At 39.2% G+C, this 18,558-nt stretch overlaps 1 protein-coding gene across 5 annotated transcripts in view; it reads right to left on the bottom strand.

The window, feature by feature from the left end:
* Nucleotides 1-18,558, bottom strand: part of EPB41 (erythrocyte membrane protein band 4.1) — a 177,976-nt gene that overhangs the window by 51,374 nt on the left and 108,044 nt on the right. For all 5 annotated transcript variants that reach the window (XM_040974057.1, XM_040974062.1, XM_040974059.1 and 2 more), the window contains exons 9-12: nucleotides 16,656-16,808; nucleotides 14,119-14,216; nucleotides 11,672-11,844; nucleotides 2,643-2,833 (exon numbers count right to left, since the gene is read on the bottom strand). In XM_040974057.1, coding sequence (XP_040829991.1) covers nucleotides 2,643-2,833; nucleotides 11,672-11,844; nucleotides 14,119-14,216; nucleotides 16,656-16,808 — 615 coding nt within the window. The remainder of the gene's footprint in view (nucleotides 1-2,642; nucleotides 2,834-11,671; nucleotides 11,845-14,118; nucleotides 14,217-16,655; nucleotides 16,809-18,558) is intronic.

Genomic DNA, 18,558 nt, shown 5'->3' with positions numbered 1-18,558 from the left:
ACATGACAAAAGACAGGTAACACAAAGGATTTCGTTAGTTGATCAATTTAAGAAAGCAGTTTTACCCCTCAGTTTACTATACAACAAAACATCAAAATAATCTTAATCCAAATTGTTACAATACATGCAATAATTTCCAGAGCTCATACAGGCCTCAACTGCAGCATTCCACATGCTGCCATATCCTCTCTGGGGAGATGGCGCCCATGTACTTGGTGAAAGTGCAAAGTTCATCTTAAACAGACAGGAAGAGATGAGCCAGACGTCTCCCACCCAGCTTTGAAACACTCTTAGTAATGGTACTACCACACAGAGACAATGCAATATTTTAAAAACCCAAATTATTAGGAGGAAGCATAATGGAATGAGTGATTCCTAAAATGCTAGAGATTCCAGTAACAGCGTTTAATTAAGAGTTAAATTAACCAACTTGAAACACTATTAATCTGTGGGGGTTTTCGTAAGTTTCTTTGGAAGACAGAGTCAGACAGATAACCAGAGCTCCCATCTGCTGGTTAACTCCTCAGATGTCTGCAATGTCTCAGACTATGCATGGAACTCCATTCAGGCAGGACCTCAATGACCTGAACCATCACCATTGCCTCCCAGGGAAGCTGACGTAGGGGCCCGATCCAGCCTGATCCGTATTCATTCTGATATGGAACATAGGCATACTGACTGGCATTATAACTGTGAGGCTAAAAGCCTGCTCCCAATCTGTGGGTTTTGACATAATCTTTTCTAATCACACAATGTAGCATTACTTTTGAGGACAATGTCACTATGCTATGTTATGTAAAAACTGAAACACTAAATTTTGTGATGCTGTCAGATCACAAGCATATCCAGCTAGAGCACTTTCAACTACCAGGAGTAATGAATACTTTGGGATATTTTTGTTCTGCATTCTAGTATATTTGCCCTCTGGCTGTAAACAAGTTATTTCATCCATCTGAACTTAAGTCTTCCTATTGGTAAAATGGAAATAATGCCTCCACAGAATTAAGTATACTTAGCAAATAATAGCTTTAAATTTTTTTACTTCTTTTTGGTTTGGATCCTTAGCAATCCTATCGGAGGGAACTGAGAGTGTCCACTTAAGCTTTAGAGGGCAAGTGGCAACAGTGGTATACCCCTAAGAGAGAACAAGATTCAGGATATAGTTAGGGCAGAGGTAACTACCCCCACATCTACAAAACAGATTTTGTCAAACTAATCCAAGATACACAACAAACTTTCTCCAGGGTACTGTTTATACTCCATGTCAGAATGCCAGCTTGAGTTCCAGCTGTTCCATTTCCAAGTCAGCCCCTGGTTACACATCTGGAAAAGCAGCAGAGGACGGCCCTGCAGCCATGAAGGAGACCCTGAGAGAGGCTAGCTGGTCCAGTGCCAGCCATTACAGACATGCGGGGACTGAACCAGCAGATGGAAGATTTCTCTTTCTGTTTCACACTCTCCCTGTAACTCTGGCTTTCAAATGAATAAATAATTTTTTTAAAGCTATCTGGCATCAAATATATAGGTGATGAAATTTACACAATCACAAAGCTACTTCATTAACTACTCTCGCTTGACACAGTAAATGCTGCTTTAGGTGACTGCTATAATTGCTTCTCAGCCTCTAGGCTAAGATCAAGTGAAGGTGCGTGCTATGATTACTTTGTAACTGTTACATTTAAATTGACCCAGTCACCCTTTATTCTGCTACTACTATTAAATTATAGATTCTTAGGCTCATCTCAACACAAACACCATCAAACAAAGCTAGACTGTCCACTGCTCTAGAAACCAGGTACTGATCTGATTCCAAAAGAACGGGATGAGTCCATCTGCCAAGGGTACTTCCTAAAGTCTTACATGGTTTTAAATTTCTTAATGCACATACAAAAATGTTACAGAAGACTGTTTCTCGTAATTTTCAGTGGAAACAGTGAGACCTGTATGAGTATCTATTCCAATAAATATGATTTAACACCTCAACTCCAACATTGCTTAAATGTGTTTTAAAAGCTTTTCAACACATAAAAGAGCAGTCCTGTTAATGTGACTCCTGAGAAACCTGTTAATTAAACTGCTGATTTTCCAACACAGTGCCATCATTCTGTACAATCAACTCAGAATCGTGAACAACTCAGCAGCATTAAACTCTCCTAAAAAATGGATCTTCATTTTCTTGCAAAGCTAGTTAAAATTTTAACAATCTCTCCTAGATATGCCTTATGTAATACTTGTTCTTTGGAAACACTGTGCAACCATCTATTGGAAGAAAATCAAATTACATTTTAAAATGCAATTTAGAGATTCCTTCTGCATGAGTAGAGAAGTAGAAAGGATTTTAAAAAGCAGGTGATCATCATGCTGATGTATTTTGTAAGTCCATTTAAAAATACTTATTTGGGTCCAGGTATGAATCACATGACAACTTCTGGGATACTTTCTAGTCTTGATTATATAGAAATGCTCCATAATTTTATGAAAATATTTTATAGGTTCTTGGGATATACCTTCTTTATTTATGAGGAAGAAAGAATTTTGTTAGGATTCTATAGGAATCACTTGCTGCAGAAGTTTCTTGGTCAAGGAGTTAAGAGCTCTAATTAGGAGAGTGTATTGGCTGGATATTTGGACTCAGGACATACCTTCCACGCTTCTGTGGGCTCTGGCTCAGCTTGTTCGGGCGGTTCTTCTTCCCTTTTGACCTCCACTGTCACTGTCTCCTTCTGTGCTGCCTTTTTGTCAGGTGCTCCTGGGACTTCTGACACCTGACTCTGAGCAATGGCTGGTGCAGAGGTGGGCCGAGGACTCCGGTCTGCTGAGTCTGCGGCTGCTGCTACGTGAGAAAGGGAAGAGTAAATGAAGACAAGGGCCACTGTAATACTTTAAAGTCATCAGACAAAGTAACTGAATCCAGGACACACAGGAACATTACAGAGGGTAAGATAGTAAATGGTTTGTGATCTGTAACTGTCAGTACCAAAGTATACTTAATAGAAACGCTAAGCTGTGCTGACTGAGGGCAGGCATTAGGCATAGTGGATAGGGTGTGTTCTGGGACCCCTCAATCCATATAGGAACACCTCAGTCCCAGCCACTGGAGGCAGCTGGGGAGTGAAACAACAGATGGGACTTCTCTCTTTCAAATACAAAAAAGTGAATCTCTTTTAAAATGCTGAGTACAGGAGGAAAAAGATCAAAGAAAAAGGAACTGAAAACCTGCTGGTCATCTGTCAGTTTAAAAAACTCACCATGTAGTCTTTGGAAGAAAACAAAAGTTAATTATATTTTTTTTTCTTGAAGTTTTATCAAAATAAAGACCCATTCATTTTTTTGGTGATTTCAGGAACCTAAATAATTTTAGGAAAGAGGAATTCAGTCTAGTTTCTTCTGTGAAGTCTTCTTGGAATCGTTACAAAACAATTTGATAAATGGCTCATCTGACACACGCTATATACATTTGGTGCTTGTAAGGGCAAATCTCTGAACCAGACACTTTCCCTGTAGTAATAAATCATGTTTAAAGTATTATGATTTCAGCATCTCTGGTTTTTGGTTTCTAAAACAAAACAAAAATACCTTTTGTGTTCTGTTCTATTCTTTCCCAGAGTTTTAACAACTTTTATTACAGTTCTATCTCTAAAATATTTAGAGCAATGTTCTCAACTGGGAGTGAGGTTAACTCCCAGAGAACATCTAGTACTATCTAGAAATGTATTTGGTTGTAACAGCCGGGAAAGAGAGACAGAGAGGATATGCTGGCGTCTAATATGCAGAGACTCTGGTGCCGAGGTTGATAATTTTGATTTAGGTAAACAGGCTCTGTAGACTGTTTAGGTGAGTATAAATAAAATGGGCTTAAAATAAAAGCCTCACCTTTCCCTTTCTTTTGTTATTGGAAAAGGCAGTTACACAGAGAGAAGGAGATACAGAAAGATCTTCCATCTGCTGGTTTACTCCCCAAGTGGCCACAATAGCTGGAGCTGAGCTGACCTGAAGCCAGGAGCCAGGAGCTTCTGCTGGTGCTCCCACATGGTTGCAGGTTCCCAAGGTCTTGGACCATTCTCTATTGCTTTCCCAAGCCACAAGCTGCATGGGAAGTGGAGAAGCCAGGACATGAACCAGTACCCATGTGGGATCTTGGTGTTTGCAAGGTGAGGATTTAGCCACTGGGCCATTACACCAGGCCCAAGCCTCACCTTTTCAAACATTTAATTATTTTTTTCTGGCATCTAAGCTTTAGATAGCTTATTTCAGACAACTGCTCACTTGCTCTTTTCTGTGGTTTTTATATTTAATTTTTCAGGGATTAAAAGAAAACATTTCCACATTCAATAGTAAGATCTCACTCATCCTAGATTGTCTAGGAATGAAGGTGTTTTCCTGCATGGTTTAATATTTCTGGGTACAGATCATGTACCTTCATGAAAAGAGATGGCTGAACTTGAATTATTCTTCTTGCAAAGCTTTTTAAAATTTAACTTAATCTTATTTGAAAGGTAGATTTACCAAGATAGAAGTAGAGACAGAGAGGGATCGTCCATCTACTGGTTCAAATCCAAATGGCCATATGGACAGAGCAGCACCAGTCTGAAGCCGGGAGCCTGCAGCCCCCAAGCACTTGGCACACCAGCAGGAAGCTGGCCCAGAAGTATAGTAGCCTGGACTCAAACTGGTACTCCTAAGGGATGCCAGCACCACAGGTGGAAGCTTCACTTGCAATGCCATGGCACCAGCCCCCTTGCAAATCTTTAAATTTTGTTCAGTGGCTATTTGGCTGAGTGGTCGGATGCCCTTAACAGCATCAGAATGACTGGGCTGAAGTTCTGATTCTGATGCCAGTTTTCTGATAATAAAAAATTCTGAAAGCAGCAATGATGGGTCAAGGGGCTGGGTCCCTGTCATCACCATGGGAGAGCTGATTGAACACTGGGCTCCCAGCTTCCACCTGGCCAGCCCCGGCTATCGTGGGCATTTAAGGAATGACAAGCTCCTCTGTTTGTCTTTCCCTTTAACTGTTTCTCTACATCTTAAAAAAAAAAAATCTTTGCCATTTTTATTGCATGTTTTTCTAACTTTTTATGCTAACTATAGTAAACATAATTTATCAATACATTTAGATTGGTAAGACATAAAGATTAAGTAGAAAAAAGGAATCTCTTGAATCAAACAAATGAAAAGAACTACTGAAATTCATAACTACTTCTTATACACAAAATCAAGAAAAGTAACCTAGAATGATCACAACAGAAGGAAACCATTTTTTAGAATGTGCATGGGGGGGTGGGGAGGCCTGGTGGTGTGACCTAGCGGCTAAAGTCCTTGCCTTGAATGTGCCAGGATCCCAAATGGGCGCCAGTTCTAATCTCGGCAGCTCCACTTCCCATCCAGCTCCCCGCTTATGGCCTGGGAAGGACGGCCCAAAGCTTTGGGACCCTGCACCCGTGTGGGAGACCCGGAAGAATTTCCTGGATCCTGGCTTCGGATTGGCATAGCATTGGCCGTGGTGCTCACTTGGGGAGTGAATCATCGGATGGAATCATCTGTCTCTCCTCCTCTCTATATATCTGACTTTCCAATAAATAAATAAGTCTTTAAAAAAAATAAAGAATGTACATGGGGAAAATAGTAGAAGTATAAGAATCCATTTTCCAATGAAAGATATGTGGTCTCCTGTTAGTTCCTGCCACCCAGGGGTAATTTCAGCCAGTCAAAGCAAAAATGGCAGATGGGATGGAAACTAACAACACAGGGGATTATGACAAAATATTTTGCTCACAGTTGTGCTAAAGTATCATTATACATGTGTATTCACACCTCCTCTCAAAGAATTAATTCAACTCTGCCTGGCATCATAGAAACATAGCCCATGCTTTCACCATGTGTTATTTTGCCATTTGCATTTGGTTTTAATCCAATGCTAATATTGCAGAGCCAAATAATTTATGTCTTTGGTATTCCTAGCTTTGGCAATCTGTACTGTATGTGGGAAAGTAGGCACAAGTGTGGAAATCAGCAGTTGGAAACAGAGTTCAAAACTCAAAAAATAGTAACATTATTACAAGAATCCTTAACCGTGAAAGGCAGCATGGGACAGAGACAAAAGCCAAAAGGTTCACTCTAATCACCATGCCAGTGTGATCTAGGCAGAGAGCTTAACTGCGGAAACTTTAATTTCATCATTTGTAAAATGTGGAAGCTATCAACCCTTAGGATAGTTGAGGATGGGATACTCAATGTGTATAAAATTCTTTATGAACTTTAAATATTAATAACAATTAATGTCTAAGTCCTTATTTCTTCCATTCTAATATCATTTCAAGAGTCTGTTGGGTAAAGTTAATTTTGCATACACTGATAGACAATTCAAATGAAAGATCACGTGAGAATCATGGAAAGAGGCAAACTTCTTTCATTTTCTCAGTAGGAAGAATACGGATTACAATAGACTATAATGGCAATTACCATGTGTTTTTTTTTAACATTTTTTATTGAGTTATAATTAATACCGTATAATTCATTCAAAGTATATAATTCAATGCTTTTAAATATATTTGGTGTTGAAATAGTGATTACTTTTTTTAAAAGTTTTTTTTTTAAATTTTTATTGTAAAGTTAGATATACAGAGGGAAGGAGAGACAGAGAGGAAGATCTTCCATCTGATGATTCACTCCCCAAGTGAGTCCAATGGCCGGTGCTATGCCGATCCGAAGCCAGGAGCCAGTAACTTCTTCCAGGTTTCCCACACGGGTGCAGAGTCCCAAGGCTTTGGGCTGCCCTCTACTGCTTTCCCAGGCCTCAAGCAGGGAGCTGGATGGGAAGTGGAGCAGCCAGGATCAGAACCAGAGCCCATATGGGATTCTGGAGCGTTCCATCAAGCACTTTAGCTGTTAGGCTACCCCGCCAGGCCCAACAGTGATTACTTTTTAAGATGTTCTGAGTCTTTAGTTCTGGTAACACATTGCTACCTATTATAAGATCTGATGCTAACATATAGAATATTTGACTTTAAAAATTCAGTGTCCCGGGCCCGGCGGCGTGGCCTAGCGGCTAAAGTCCTCGCCTTGAACGCCCCATATGGACGCTGGTTCTAATCCCAGCAGCTCCAGTTCCCATCCAGCTCCCTGCTTGTGGCCTGGGAAAGCAGTCGAGGACGGCCCAAAGCCTTGGGACCCTGAACCCGTGTGGGAAACCTGGAAGAAGTTCCTGGCTCCTGGCTTCGGATCGGCGTAGCATTGGCCGTGGTGCTCACTTGGGGAGTAAATCATCAGATGGAAGATCTTCCTCTCTGTCTCTCCTCCTCTCTGTACATCTGACTTTGCAATAAATAAATAAATCTTTAAAAAAAAATTCAGTATCCCCCTTCTGAAGGTCTGTAGACAAAGAAAAATTCTGGTAGTGTTACTGTTAAAGACCATTAATTTCAATATTGTAATGTTGGCTAATGCCAACTGAAACTTAGGTATACACTAGAGCATTAAACAGTGAGCCTCAGAACCATAATGTGCAGCAGAAGGAAACACTTAACCTCCAGCTTGTATAGTTTCTGCTAATATGGTACAGGTGCAGAAGGTATGCAATGGATTTGTAGCTCCATTGTCAGAGGGCTGCCCATACGAATTCTGTGGAACTTGAAAAACAACAATAAATAAAAGCCAGCTGATGCTCAGTCCTTAGCAGATGAGCTCTCCACGGATGAGCGTTGGATGTGTTTCGTTTTAAAGCTCTGATGACGGTAAGGCTGTATTCCCTGGCCAGAACCACTAAACACTATTCCCTGAAGGGGTGACCCACCTGGTTGTGTTACTCTAGTAAGTTACATAACTTCTGTGTGTGCCCCTGTTTCCACATGAGTAAAATAAAAAATCCTAAATGCTCATTCTTGATCACTAGATTGCTAATATGTGGAAATGGCTTTAAAATAAAAAAGAATAATAGAGCCGAAAAGTCCTTGTTATCATTATTGATTACCCTGGGAGCTGAGACAGTTTTGGCTCCTCAGCTGGAGAAGCGGGTGCTCTGAATGCCAGACGCAACAGAAAAGAAAGGGGAATGCTCAACTGCTTCATTACAGTGTGGCCCCCTACGAAGCATTCTTACAGAAAAGGTTTTGGGCCAGTGCTGTAGTAAGGTTGAATTAGTCTCTGCCTGCAGCACCTGCATCAAGGCTTGGCTGCTCCACTTCTGACCAACTTCCTGCTAAGGTGCCTGGGAAAGCAGCAGAGGACAGCCCAAGTGCTTGGGTCCCTGCACCTACGTGGCAAAACCGGAAGAAGCTATCTCACCCCAGGCTTCAGATAGATCCAGCTCTGGGAATTATGGCCATTTGAGGAGTGAATGAGTGGACAGAAGACCTCTCCTTCTTTCTCTCTCTCTGTAACTTTGCCTTTCAAATAAATAAAACCTTTAAAAAAAAGACAATGAACATATCTATTTCAATAAATTAGATAAAGAACAGTCCAATGCAGAGGTAGGCATGTATGTGGTGCGGTGGCTAAGCCACTAGATAGGTTCCCATTTTCCACCCCAGGGTGCCTGGGTTCACTGCTTGGCTCTGGCTCTTGATTTCAGCTTCCTGTGAGTCTGTCTTGCTCTCTTATAAATAAATAAAAACAGTAAAAAAGCAAAACAAAACAAAACAAAACAAAACAAAAAAAGCAACAGTGGTATGAAATGGTATGAATGACATTTTAAAAATGTACATTAGTAAATAAGAAAACCAAAATTTGGTTCTTTTAAAAGATTAACAATAGTCTAGCTGCTGAAGTCCTTGACCTGAACATGCAGGGATCCCATATGGGCACCGGTTCTAATCCCAGCAGCCCCGTTTCCCATCCAGCTCCCTGCATGAGGCCTGGGAAAGCAGTGGAGGATGGCCCAAGGCCTTGGGACCCTGCACCCGCATGGCACGCCCAGAGGAGGCTCAGGGTTCCTGGCTTCGGATTGGCACAGCTCAGGTCATTGTGACCACTTGGGGAATGAATCAAAGAACAGAAGATCTTCCTCTCTGCCTCTCTTGCTTTTTGTATATCTGACTTTCCAATAAAAAACAAATAAATCTTTTTAAAAAAAAGACTAACAATAGAATTCTAGCAAGACTGGTTAAGGGAAAAAAGAAATAATTTACTAATATTACGAATGCAAACAGGGCATTGCTATGGATGTTACAAACAAGTTACCCAGCTTTTAGTCAGTAACATTTTTGTCAATGAAAATTGAGATGGAACAGAGTATTCCTAGAAAAGCACAATTTATCAAAACTGAAGAAATAACCAGAAATCTTAGTAACCTCTTATCTCATAGACATTAAATCTGAAAGTAAAGAATTTTCTCATAAAGGGATCTTCCAAACACTAAGAAAGAAGTAACACCAATATTACCTAAACTATTGTAGCTCATGTAGGCTGAGGCATTGACAACAATATTAGAAGAAAGGAAAATTATGATCCATCTCTTCATTGCAAAAAAAATCTCAAAATTATACATATATAAAGAACACATTATGGGGGTTGGCAAGGTGGTACAGCACGATAATTCTCCACTCTGTGGCTCTCCCATTCCATTTGAGCATCAGCTAGTGTCCCAGCTGCTCCACTTACAATCCAGCTCTCTGCTCATGGCCTGGGAAAATAGCAGAGAAAAAGCAGTGGACAATGGCTCAAGTCATTAGGCCCCCAGGCACTCAGGTGGGGAGACAGGAAGAAACTTCTGGCTCTTGGCTTTGAATCAGCCCAGCCCTAGCCACTGCAGCCATTTTGCAGTGAACCAGCGGATGAAAGACCTTCTTATCTCTCTCAGTGTAACTGTGCCTTTCAAATAAAAACAAATCTTTTAAAAAATATGCAAAAAGTGTGGAACCAAGGGAATATACTTATAAAAACGAAGTAATCTTTATCTCCATCTCATTCCAAATGTAAAAGTAAATTCTAGATAAATTTACTTTAGATAATTCTGATGACCCTAATATAAGACAAACAATAGGGTTCTAGCAAACATCAGAGTATCTTCGTGATCATGGGTAGGCAAAAAAATTTTCTAAACAAAACTTCTTTTCTTACAACAAAGGAACAAAATGGGTAAATTGGGACCATGTTAAAAATAGAATTTCCATTAATCAGAAGATACCATTAAGAAAATGAAAATACAAGTCACAGAGTGGGAGAATGTACTGATAATATATATATCTGACTAAAGATTTACATCCAAAGTGTATTAACTCTCCAACAAGTCAGTAAGACAAGCAACTCAGCCAATATATGAGCAAAACATCTGAAAAGGTATCGAAGGTGTACATATCATTATTCAGAAACAATGGCCTAGACTTTCTGTATCTCCAATTCTACTCTTCTTTTAGATTTTCCTATTCCATTAAATGATGACGCTTAAGAATAACACTTAAGTATCTTCCCTTTACCGATTCTAATATTTATTAGCAATCAGCCCTACCTCCAAGATGTTAGCTATGCGCGATCACTTTTACTCTCTTTGTTGACATACTGAAAGCCAAGCTGTAGTCATCTATCACCTAGCTCCTGCAACAGCCTTTACTTCTGCTTTTACTCTCACTTTAGTGGCATATTCTCAGACTGAACTTTTTAAAAAAACTGGGTGTCTGGGGAGGAGTTTGGCCTACAGGCCAAGCTTCCAGTCTGGACACTGAGGGCGGCTGGTGCCAGCTTCCTGATAATGCAGAGATGGTGGTAAGGGCTCTAGAGTCTGGGCTCCTGTCAACCATGCGGAAGACCTAGACTGAGTTCCTGGCTGCTGCCCCTCTGTAGGATGCTGTAGCCAGCCATTTGGGGAACAAACCAGCAGATGGACACTCTGTCTTAATCTTTCAAGTAAATTAACAAATAAGAACAAATAATAAAATCTAAAGTAAAATTGAAATTGGAAATGTTTTATTTTATTACTTTATTATTTTATGTATTTAAAAGAGTTACAGAGAGAGGATAAGATAGAGAGCAAAAGATATTTCATCCACTGGCTCACTTTGTAAATGGTTATAACCACCAGGTTGAAATGAGGCCAAAGCCAGGAGCCTGGAACTCTACACAGGTCTCCCACACGGCTGACGGGGACCCATCTTCCACTGTTTTTCTAGGCACATTAGTCAGGAGCTGGATTGGAAGTGGACCAGCCAGAACTCAAACTGGTAAGCCATTTGGGATGTCAGCTTTGCAAACAGTAGCTTAACCCACTATGCCACAATGACAGCCCCTCACATGTAATACCTGTACATTTATAAGAGGTATAATACAATACTCTAACACATATACACACTGCAGTTCAAACCATCAACCTTAGCATTCATGAATTATGTTCTTAAGGTTACTTATTTTCTCTGTCCCTCAGGTTTTGCATACATGACATGAGGAAGTAGACTCTTCTTTCTTACTAGAAAAACAAATACTTACAAACATTTAAATGGTTATCACTTGTAATTCTAGTGTTGTTCGATCCATACCGCCTGGCAGTGTTCTAGTCATTACCCTCTTCTATCCTCAGTTCTCCTTTTCCTTAAGATAATTCCACTGAACTAGATATTTAATAAAATTCCTTCCACTTCTCCACTAACATTCTTTAACTTGGTTTACTTTTAGATAACTGTACGTCTTCTAACTCTCTCTAGTGATTGAGGGTCACAAGAAATTATTAATATTCAGTACAAACCTCCATCAAGGCTGCGGGAGGCCCGTTTGCTTGCTGTGCGCTCAAAGTGTGGGGCAGGCCTGTCAATGAGGGCACTGGCTTGCCTGGTCTGAGCCTGAGTCCGGCCACTGTATCGAAATTTGGATCCTAGGGCAAGAAATTTGCTTTTGGGAAGGGTGTCTGTTGATGTTAGTCTGGAAGAAAAAACATCATAATCACCATGTATTATATATACACCATCTCATTATCCCAAGACTATAATATTAAAAAAAATCTTTTCTCATTCTCAAGGCTTCCTTATAGTTAAGAGTTCTAATCAATCATTATTTTTTGTCATTTCTCATTTTAATTTAGTTGGTAGCCTATATTAATAATATCATTTATATCTTTATAGATAGGGCCTATGGTTTTCAGGATGCTTTTATAGCACCATAATATTTTCATTATTGCATCCCTGTAATATTTTCTTTATTTCAATGACACAGGAAACTGAACCTCAAGTAAGAAACTGGTTGCTTACGGTGCCATAGCTGCTAAAAGACTGGGCAGCAAACAGGCACAAAAGCTCAGCGCTCTTTTCCATTCTACTAGTATGTCAGTTGTGTCAAACGTTCTCCACGCTCAACAAATGTTTAGCAAACTGTTTAGTAGGCCATTTGGAGTATTTTCAGCTCAATTAAGAACCCCATCTTCTGATTTATTAATCTTTATGTTTCTATTTCTGGCATCGTGTCTGGCACCCAAATGTTTGTTGGCATTACAATGAATGTTGAATAAACAAATAAATTATTATATCAGCTATTACTAAAAAGAGATAAATATTTTCTCATTGGAATAGTTAACTATAATTCAGCAAACATGTACTTTCTTCCATGTAATGGACCTTTATGGCTTAACAGAGCCTCTTATTTCCATAAAACAGATTTAAATAGGCTATCCTACCTTAGCTGCAGCTGAAATTGATACTACAGACACCAAACAATCAAAATCTCTTTTTTACTCTTTCTTTTCCTTTTTAAAAACTCCATTTTCTTGGTTTGACTTTAAAGAGGAAGATAATGAAAGTATAAAAATGTATTAATGCTAATAACTAAGATTCCTTAATCAGAAAAAAAGTGCTGTCATATTTCATTCAGGAATGAGAACTGACACATTATTTTCTATAACTTTTCTTCCTGTTTACTGCACTACAATAATTGAGTATGATACAAAAATACAAAAGGATGAAAAATATGGCACAGTAATACCTCTCTCCCTAATCTCTTCCCTTTCACAGTGAGTCAAGTTTGAATAAAATTACATGCAGCTTGAGGTTTCCTTCAGAATAATAATCTGGGAAGTAGGAAGAAGGGGTAAGGATATGAGACAAGATCGCCCTTGGGCTACTGACCATTGGAGCCAGGTATAGATACAAGGGGAGTTCATTACACTGTAGCTACAAATAACATCTCCTGTAATAAAGAAATTTTCTTAAAAAGTCAAGCTGACAATAGCTACCTAGACAATAATTCCTCATCTTGTCTTTGCTAGACTGCATATCCCATTAGGCAGAAGCTAGAATTATTTCATGCTATATTCCCAATGACTAGCACAGTGCCTTACACAAGGGTACACATTCATAAAATGCTTAACAACAGAGGACAAGGGGTTAACAATGTGGACTCTCAAAAAGTAGAGGAAATGACCCTTGTGATTTTCTGGTAACTGGGCTTCAAAGATGGCTCTGTGGGGTCAATTAGAGCCAAGACAAAGATGAGCTTCACCTCTTGAACCTGTAGGATAAAAGTCCCAGATCAGGAGAGCATTGCTTACAGGAATTCCATGTGGAGCTGGGTGAGGAGAACCTTCTAAACAGGACTCACTTCAGCAAGAGCTAGGGCAGTCAGAGTCCTTTGTAAAGATAAATTCCTGTTCCTCACCTCTTCTAAAAGGGAAAGGTACTTTGAAAATTGAAGCATCTGGGGCTGGATCAACTGGCTGATTCTCTGCCTGCAAGCCCTGGCAGCCCCCATGGCACCAGCTGCTGCTCAACTTCTGATCCAGCTCTCTGCTTATGGCCTGGGAAAGCAGTGGAGGATGGCCCAAGTCCTTGAGTCCCTGCCCCCATGTGGGAGACCCTGAAGAAGCTTCTGGCTTCTACCTTCCAATCAGCTCAGCTCTGACTACTGAGGCCAGTTGCGAGGGATGGATCCACAGATGAAAGAGCTTTTTCTCTGTCTCTCCTTCTCTGTAAATCTGCCTTGCCAATAAAAAACAAATATACACTTAAAAATAAATAAATAAAATCAAGCATCTGTTTTCAACCTAAAGAGATAGAACTGAATTAATTTGGTCTTGCTTAGGATATTCTCAACTGAGCTATTTAAATAAGAGTGCCAGTCATACAATAAAAGGGAATTTCAATAGCAGGCTTAAAATAGATATAAGCATGAACAGTTTATCCTTGAAAAATATTTAAATGAGAATACCTGAAAAATGTGTGATGCTCTACACAGACTTTCCACAATTTCTTAGCTGCTCGATAGCTGGGAAGTTTGAACCCAATGGTACTTTCATATTGTTCTTGCTGCGAAAGCATAAACAAACATGGAGCACGAAGCATTACTCAACTGAGATGACACAGTATCAGAGAACTATGGTGCCACAAGAAGAGGCCACCATAAATAGAATGAATGCTACACATTTCAGGACACGTGAAAGCGTTTCCTACTTACCACAGAAGATGACTTACTGAGAATGGCTTCTTCTAAAATACGGCCATGGAACGCATCTTATGTTACTTATGCACCGTACTCAGAAAACCCACACAAACACAGAGTGCATTTTTCTGAGATAAAACTAAGTCACCATTTAATTGTTCAGACAGACATTTTCTCAAGTCACTATCTGCATTTGGGATACTAAACTGCTCTATGATCAAAGAGCAAGATGTACTAGTTACTAGATTTTTCTGGCTCAATGCAGACTCTTAAAATAATTGATGTTTATTTATATGTTTATTGTGTGTAACTTTTTTGGTATGCAATATGGAAAGGCTAAGCTGAGTTAATTAACATGCATTACTTCATATGTTTTTGTGTGTGTGTGTGGTGGAAACACTTAAGATTTACTCTATTGGGCCAGGCGGTGTGGCCTAGCAGCTAAAGTCGTCGCCTTGAACGCGCCAGAATCCCATATGGGTGCTGGTTCGTATCCTGGCAGCTCCACATCCCATCCAGCTCCCTGCTTGAGGCCTAGGAAAGCAGTAGAGGACAGCCCAAAGCTTTGGGACCCTGCACCTGCATGGGAGACCTGGAAGAAGTTCCTGGATCCTGGCTTCGGATCGGCATAGCATCGGCTGTTGCGTTCACTTGTGGAGTGAATCATCGGACGGAAGATCTTCCTCTCTGTCTCTCCTCATCTCTATCTGACTTTCCAATAAATAAATAAATCTTAAGAAAAACAAAAAGATTTACTCTATCAAATTGGAAGAATACACACTATTCTTAACTATTGTCACTGTGTTGCACAATATTTCTTGTGCACAATAGTCCCCTGATTACTGTTTTCTCTTGGATTGATTGTTATTTGATTAGAACGTCCCTGAAGCACATGGTGGGCTGCCAGGGCTACTAGAAACACGGTCCCATTGGTCTTGTTCCTTTTCGGTTCTACTTTCAGATTACTTTGTAAGATGAAAAGGAAACAGATATTTGTTTCATCAAGTTCCTGTATCATTGTGACAGTATCTATGCATTTTTACAAATGAGCAAGTCCAGAAGAGTTACTCATTTACTCTCACAGCTGTGAAATGACGGAATTTCCTTCTCTCCCATGTGCCACACGACCTTTAAATCACCTACTACAGACAGACAGCGCTGCTCCTCTCAAAGACTCTCCTGTCGCAGGAATCCTGCAATTCTGGTACATATTAAATTGACATTAATAGAAGCCAAGGACTTGCACTGTCATATTTATTAATTTGTGAATGTATGTGTGTATTTTCTGCTTATCTACATTAAAATGTCCAAATTGTTGAGGGATGAGACTCTAACCATTGTTATATTTCAAATTCCTAGACTATGGCCTGGTACAGGAAAATCCTTCAATAAATATTTGTTGAATAAATGACTCTTGGCTTTGATTGCTCTCCGCACAGGAAAATAATTATGGCACAAAATAAATGCTGCAGTGATAACTACTTAAGACGTTTAAGGCCGAGCATCCAGAATTTCAAGACTTAAATCCTGAGCCATTTCTCACCAGCAGATGGCGATATACACACACTAAAAGCCATCTGATGTCAGTACGGATTTTTCTTGTTTTACAGAGCTTTTAACAGCGTTTATCCCATTTCATCTGGAAAACAGTTTTGACAGTTACTTCATCTGAATGATAAAGAAAATGAGCTTCAGATCTGTTTAGCACCTTCTGCTTAGTAAGTAGCAGAGAAGGAGCTAGAGGGTTTTAAAAAAAGTTATTCCCACTCAAAGATTCTGTTGTGTTAGATTTTGCCCAAAAATTGGCCTGTATTAGTATATCTTTAAATTTGACCTTCAACTAATAACTGAGCTATCACATAAAATCATAAACACCCAATTGTATTAAAAATCTATACTTTGATCCTAGAATACATTCTCAGGAACCACTAAAATTATATAAATAAAACATTTAAATGAATTTTAATTTTATGATTGAGATAGGGTGATGTTGGCACAAAACATGAGTAAATCAACTCCTCTCAAATTCAGGGCTTCTCAATTTTCAAGTATTTTTTCTAACAAGTTTTCACCTGGAATAAGCAATTCTACTTTAGGTTTTGGCAATGCTAAGCTGACTTCCAGGAAGAGAAAGGTCAGACAATCAGCAGCACCCCAGGAATGATAAATTTAGAAAACAGTATTTCCAGCTCTTGAGTAGTTAGCTATACAGATCTCCTAGATGATGGAGCAAGGAAAACAGGAACACACATGTTTTAGATATAACTTGTGCTTGGTTTGGGAAGAAAGAAACGGCAATTCTGTACCTCTCCAGGACGAATCTTGATGAAGAAGCTGCTACGTTTGTAAGAAATCTTCAGCACTTTAGGCCAAGGAAAGCGGTTAATTCTCAGCTTATCTTTGTAAACCAGAAGGCCGCTAGAGCAGACACCTAGGATGATATCTACGCCCTCCAAGTCCTGAGAAAGAAAACCATTAGCATTCAGCTTTAACCAAAGCGCTCAGCACACTACTATTATTAGGTAATTTGAAAAAAAAATCAATAACCTAAAACAGTTACAAAGTATACAATGAAAAGTAAAGTTCAACCTAACCATCACATCTGTTTGACTATTATGTTTAAGTGGGCAGACATGATTTCCCGGAGGTCAAGATTTAACAGCTATGTACCCTACTACGTATTCATAAGCAATTATAATTCTCTTTATTTTAATGAAAAAGCATAATTCCTCCAGAAAGGAAGATTTCGGAGTTGACTTTTCCTGTAAAAAGTCAATATAAAAGAATTTCAGATTATTATAACAACTGATATTCAATATCAAATTATCAAAATTATCCCTAAGCCAGGAAGGGATATTAAGGTAAAATGAAGATATAGTTTCATGCTTCTTTATTAAAGAATTCTTAAAGAAATTAAAAAAAATTTAAACATATAATATTTAGGTCTGCAACTGAAGGAAAATAAAATTTATCTGAATTAGTCTCTACAGATGACTACTTGTTTAGCTAGGCAATCAAATCCAGAGTTAAGTGCTTCTTGGTTACCCTCTCTCAAATTCAGCACAGTAAAACACACCAGTGCCAACATGGGTTATGCACACACGACAGAGAAGCAGAAACGACATCCAGCATCGATGACTACATAGCTGAGACTTTCGAAGCAGCCCTCTTCAAGGCTTTACAGTCTGTGTGTACAACTGTTATCTTTTAAATGGATGCTTCAGAGAGGCAGTTTGCTTTACATTTGGGAAAGAATATGTCAACTGTCTCTTCCATCTATTCCTGAATTAATGCCAGTATCCAGCAGGAACTGAAAAGCAAAACCTCACAATTTCAAGTCTGGAAATACACCTGATATGATGTCCTGATTTTTCTACTGTTTACTTTACAGATTCATAAAAGTTATAATTCCTAGTTCTCTTTGTTCTTAAGAATAATCACTCACATGCAACAAAATTTTGTCGTAATTAATAAATTTAAATAGATTATCTTCAGGACAGGAGAACCCTGAATGCTCTAGTTCAGTTACACAGATGTGTAGACGTCTTTTATAAATTCCTATCTAGTGCTATTTTCCTCTTCCTGGAACACCTGCAGAGACAAGGAGGTCACTGTCCACTCAAGTATCTCATCCCGTCTTGGAACAGCTCTGCCCAATTTGTCAAATTTAGCTGAACAACATCGTTCCTGTAGTTCTCATCTCTAGCTTGGATCTTAGACTCACACTAAAATCTCCCTTTCTTACACACTCCTTCAAATGTCTGAATGAACTCCTAACATTCCCTTGAGCCCCTGACCCTCACAACCCATTCAGTCTCACCAGACATTTTAGATGCTGAAGATGAGAAATCAAGCGAGTTGTCAATGTATATTTTCAAATGCAACTGCTTCTTAGGAAACTAAAATTTGTTTTTTTCTAGGTGCTATATCATTTGATCTTAGAAGTGGCATAGATGTGAAACTTTATTCTGATGGTGGAATCGCTAATGGCTAAATTCAACAGACATTTGATTGATTGAATCAATACACTTAACAATCCTGACAAAAACTTCTATCTCTTGAATACTCTATAGTACTCAGATAAACATTGGTGTGGCACAGGTGCTTCCTTAGTCTATTTTCTACTGTTACAACAAAATACACAAGACTGAGTACTTTCTGAAGAAAAAAAACCAGCTTATTTGGTTTATGGTTTGGAGGTTCAGGAGC

The sequence above is a fragment of the Ochotona curzoniae genome, unplaced genomic scaffold (assembly GCF_017591425.1).
Source record: "Ochotona curzoniae isolate NIBS_2020 unplaced genomic scaffold, NIBS_Ocur_1.0 contig_2404, whole genome shotgun sequence".
In the NCBI taxonomy this organism is placed as follows: Eukaryota; Metazoa; Chordata; class Mammalia; order Lagomorpha; family Ochotonidae; genus Ochotona; species Ochotona curzoniae.
Note: the sequence above shows the minus strand (reverse complement) of the source record. Positions and strands in the feature narration are given on the sequence as shown.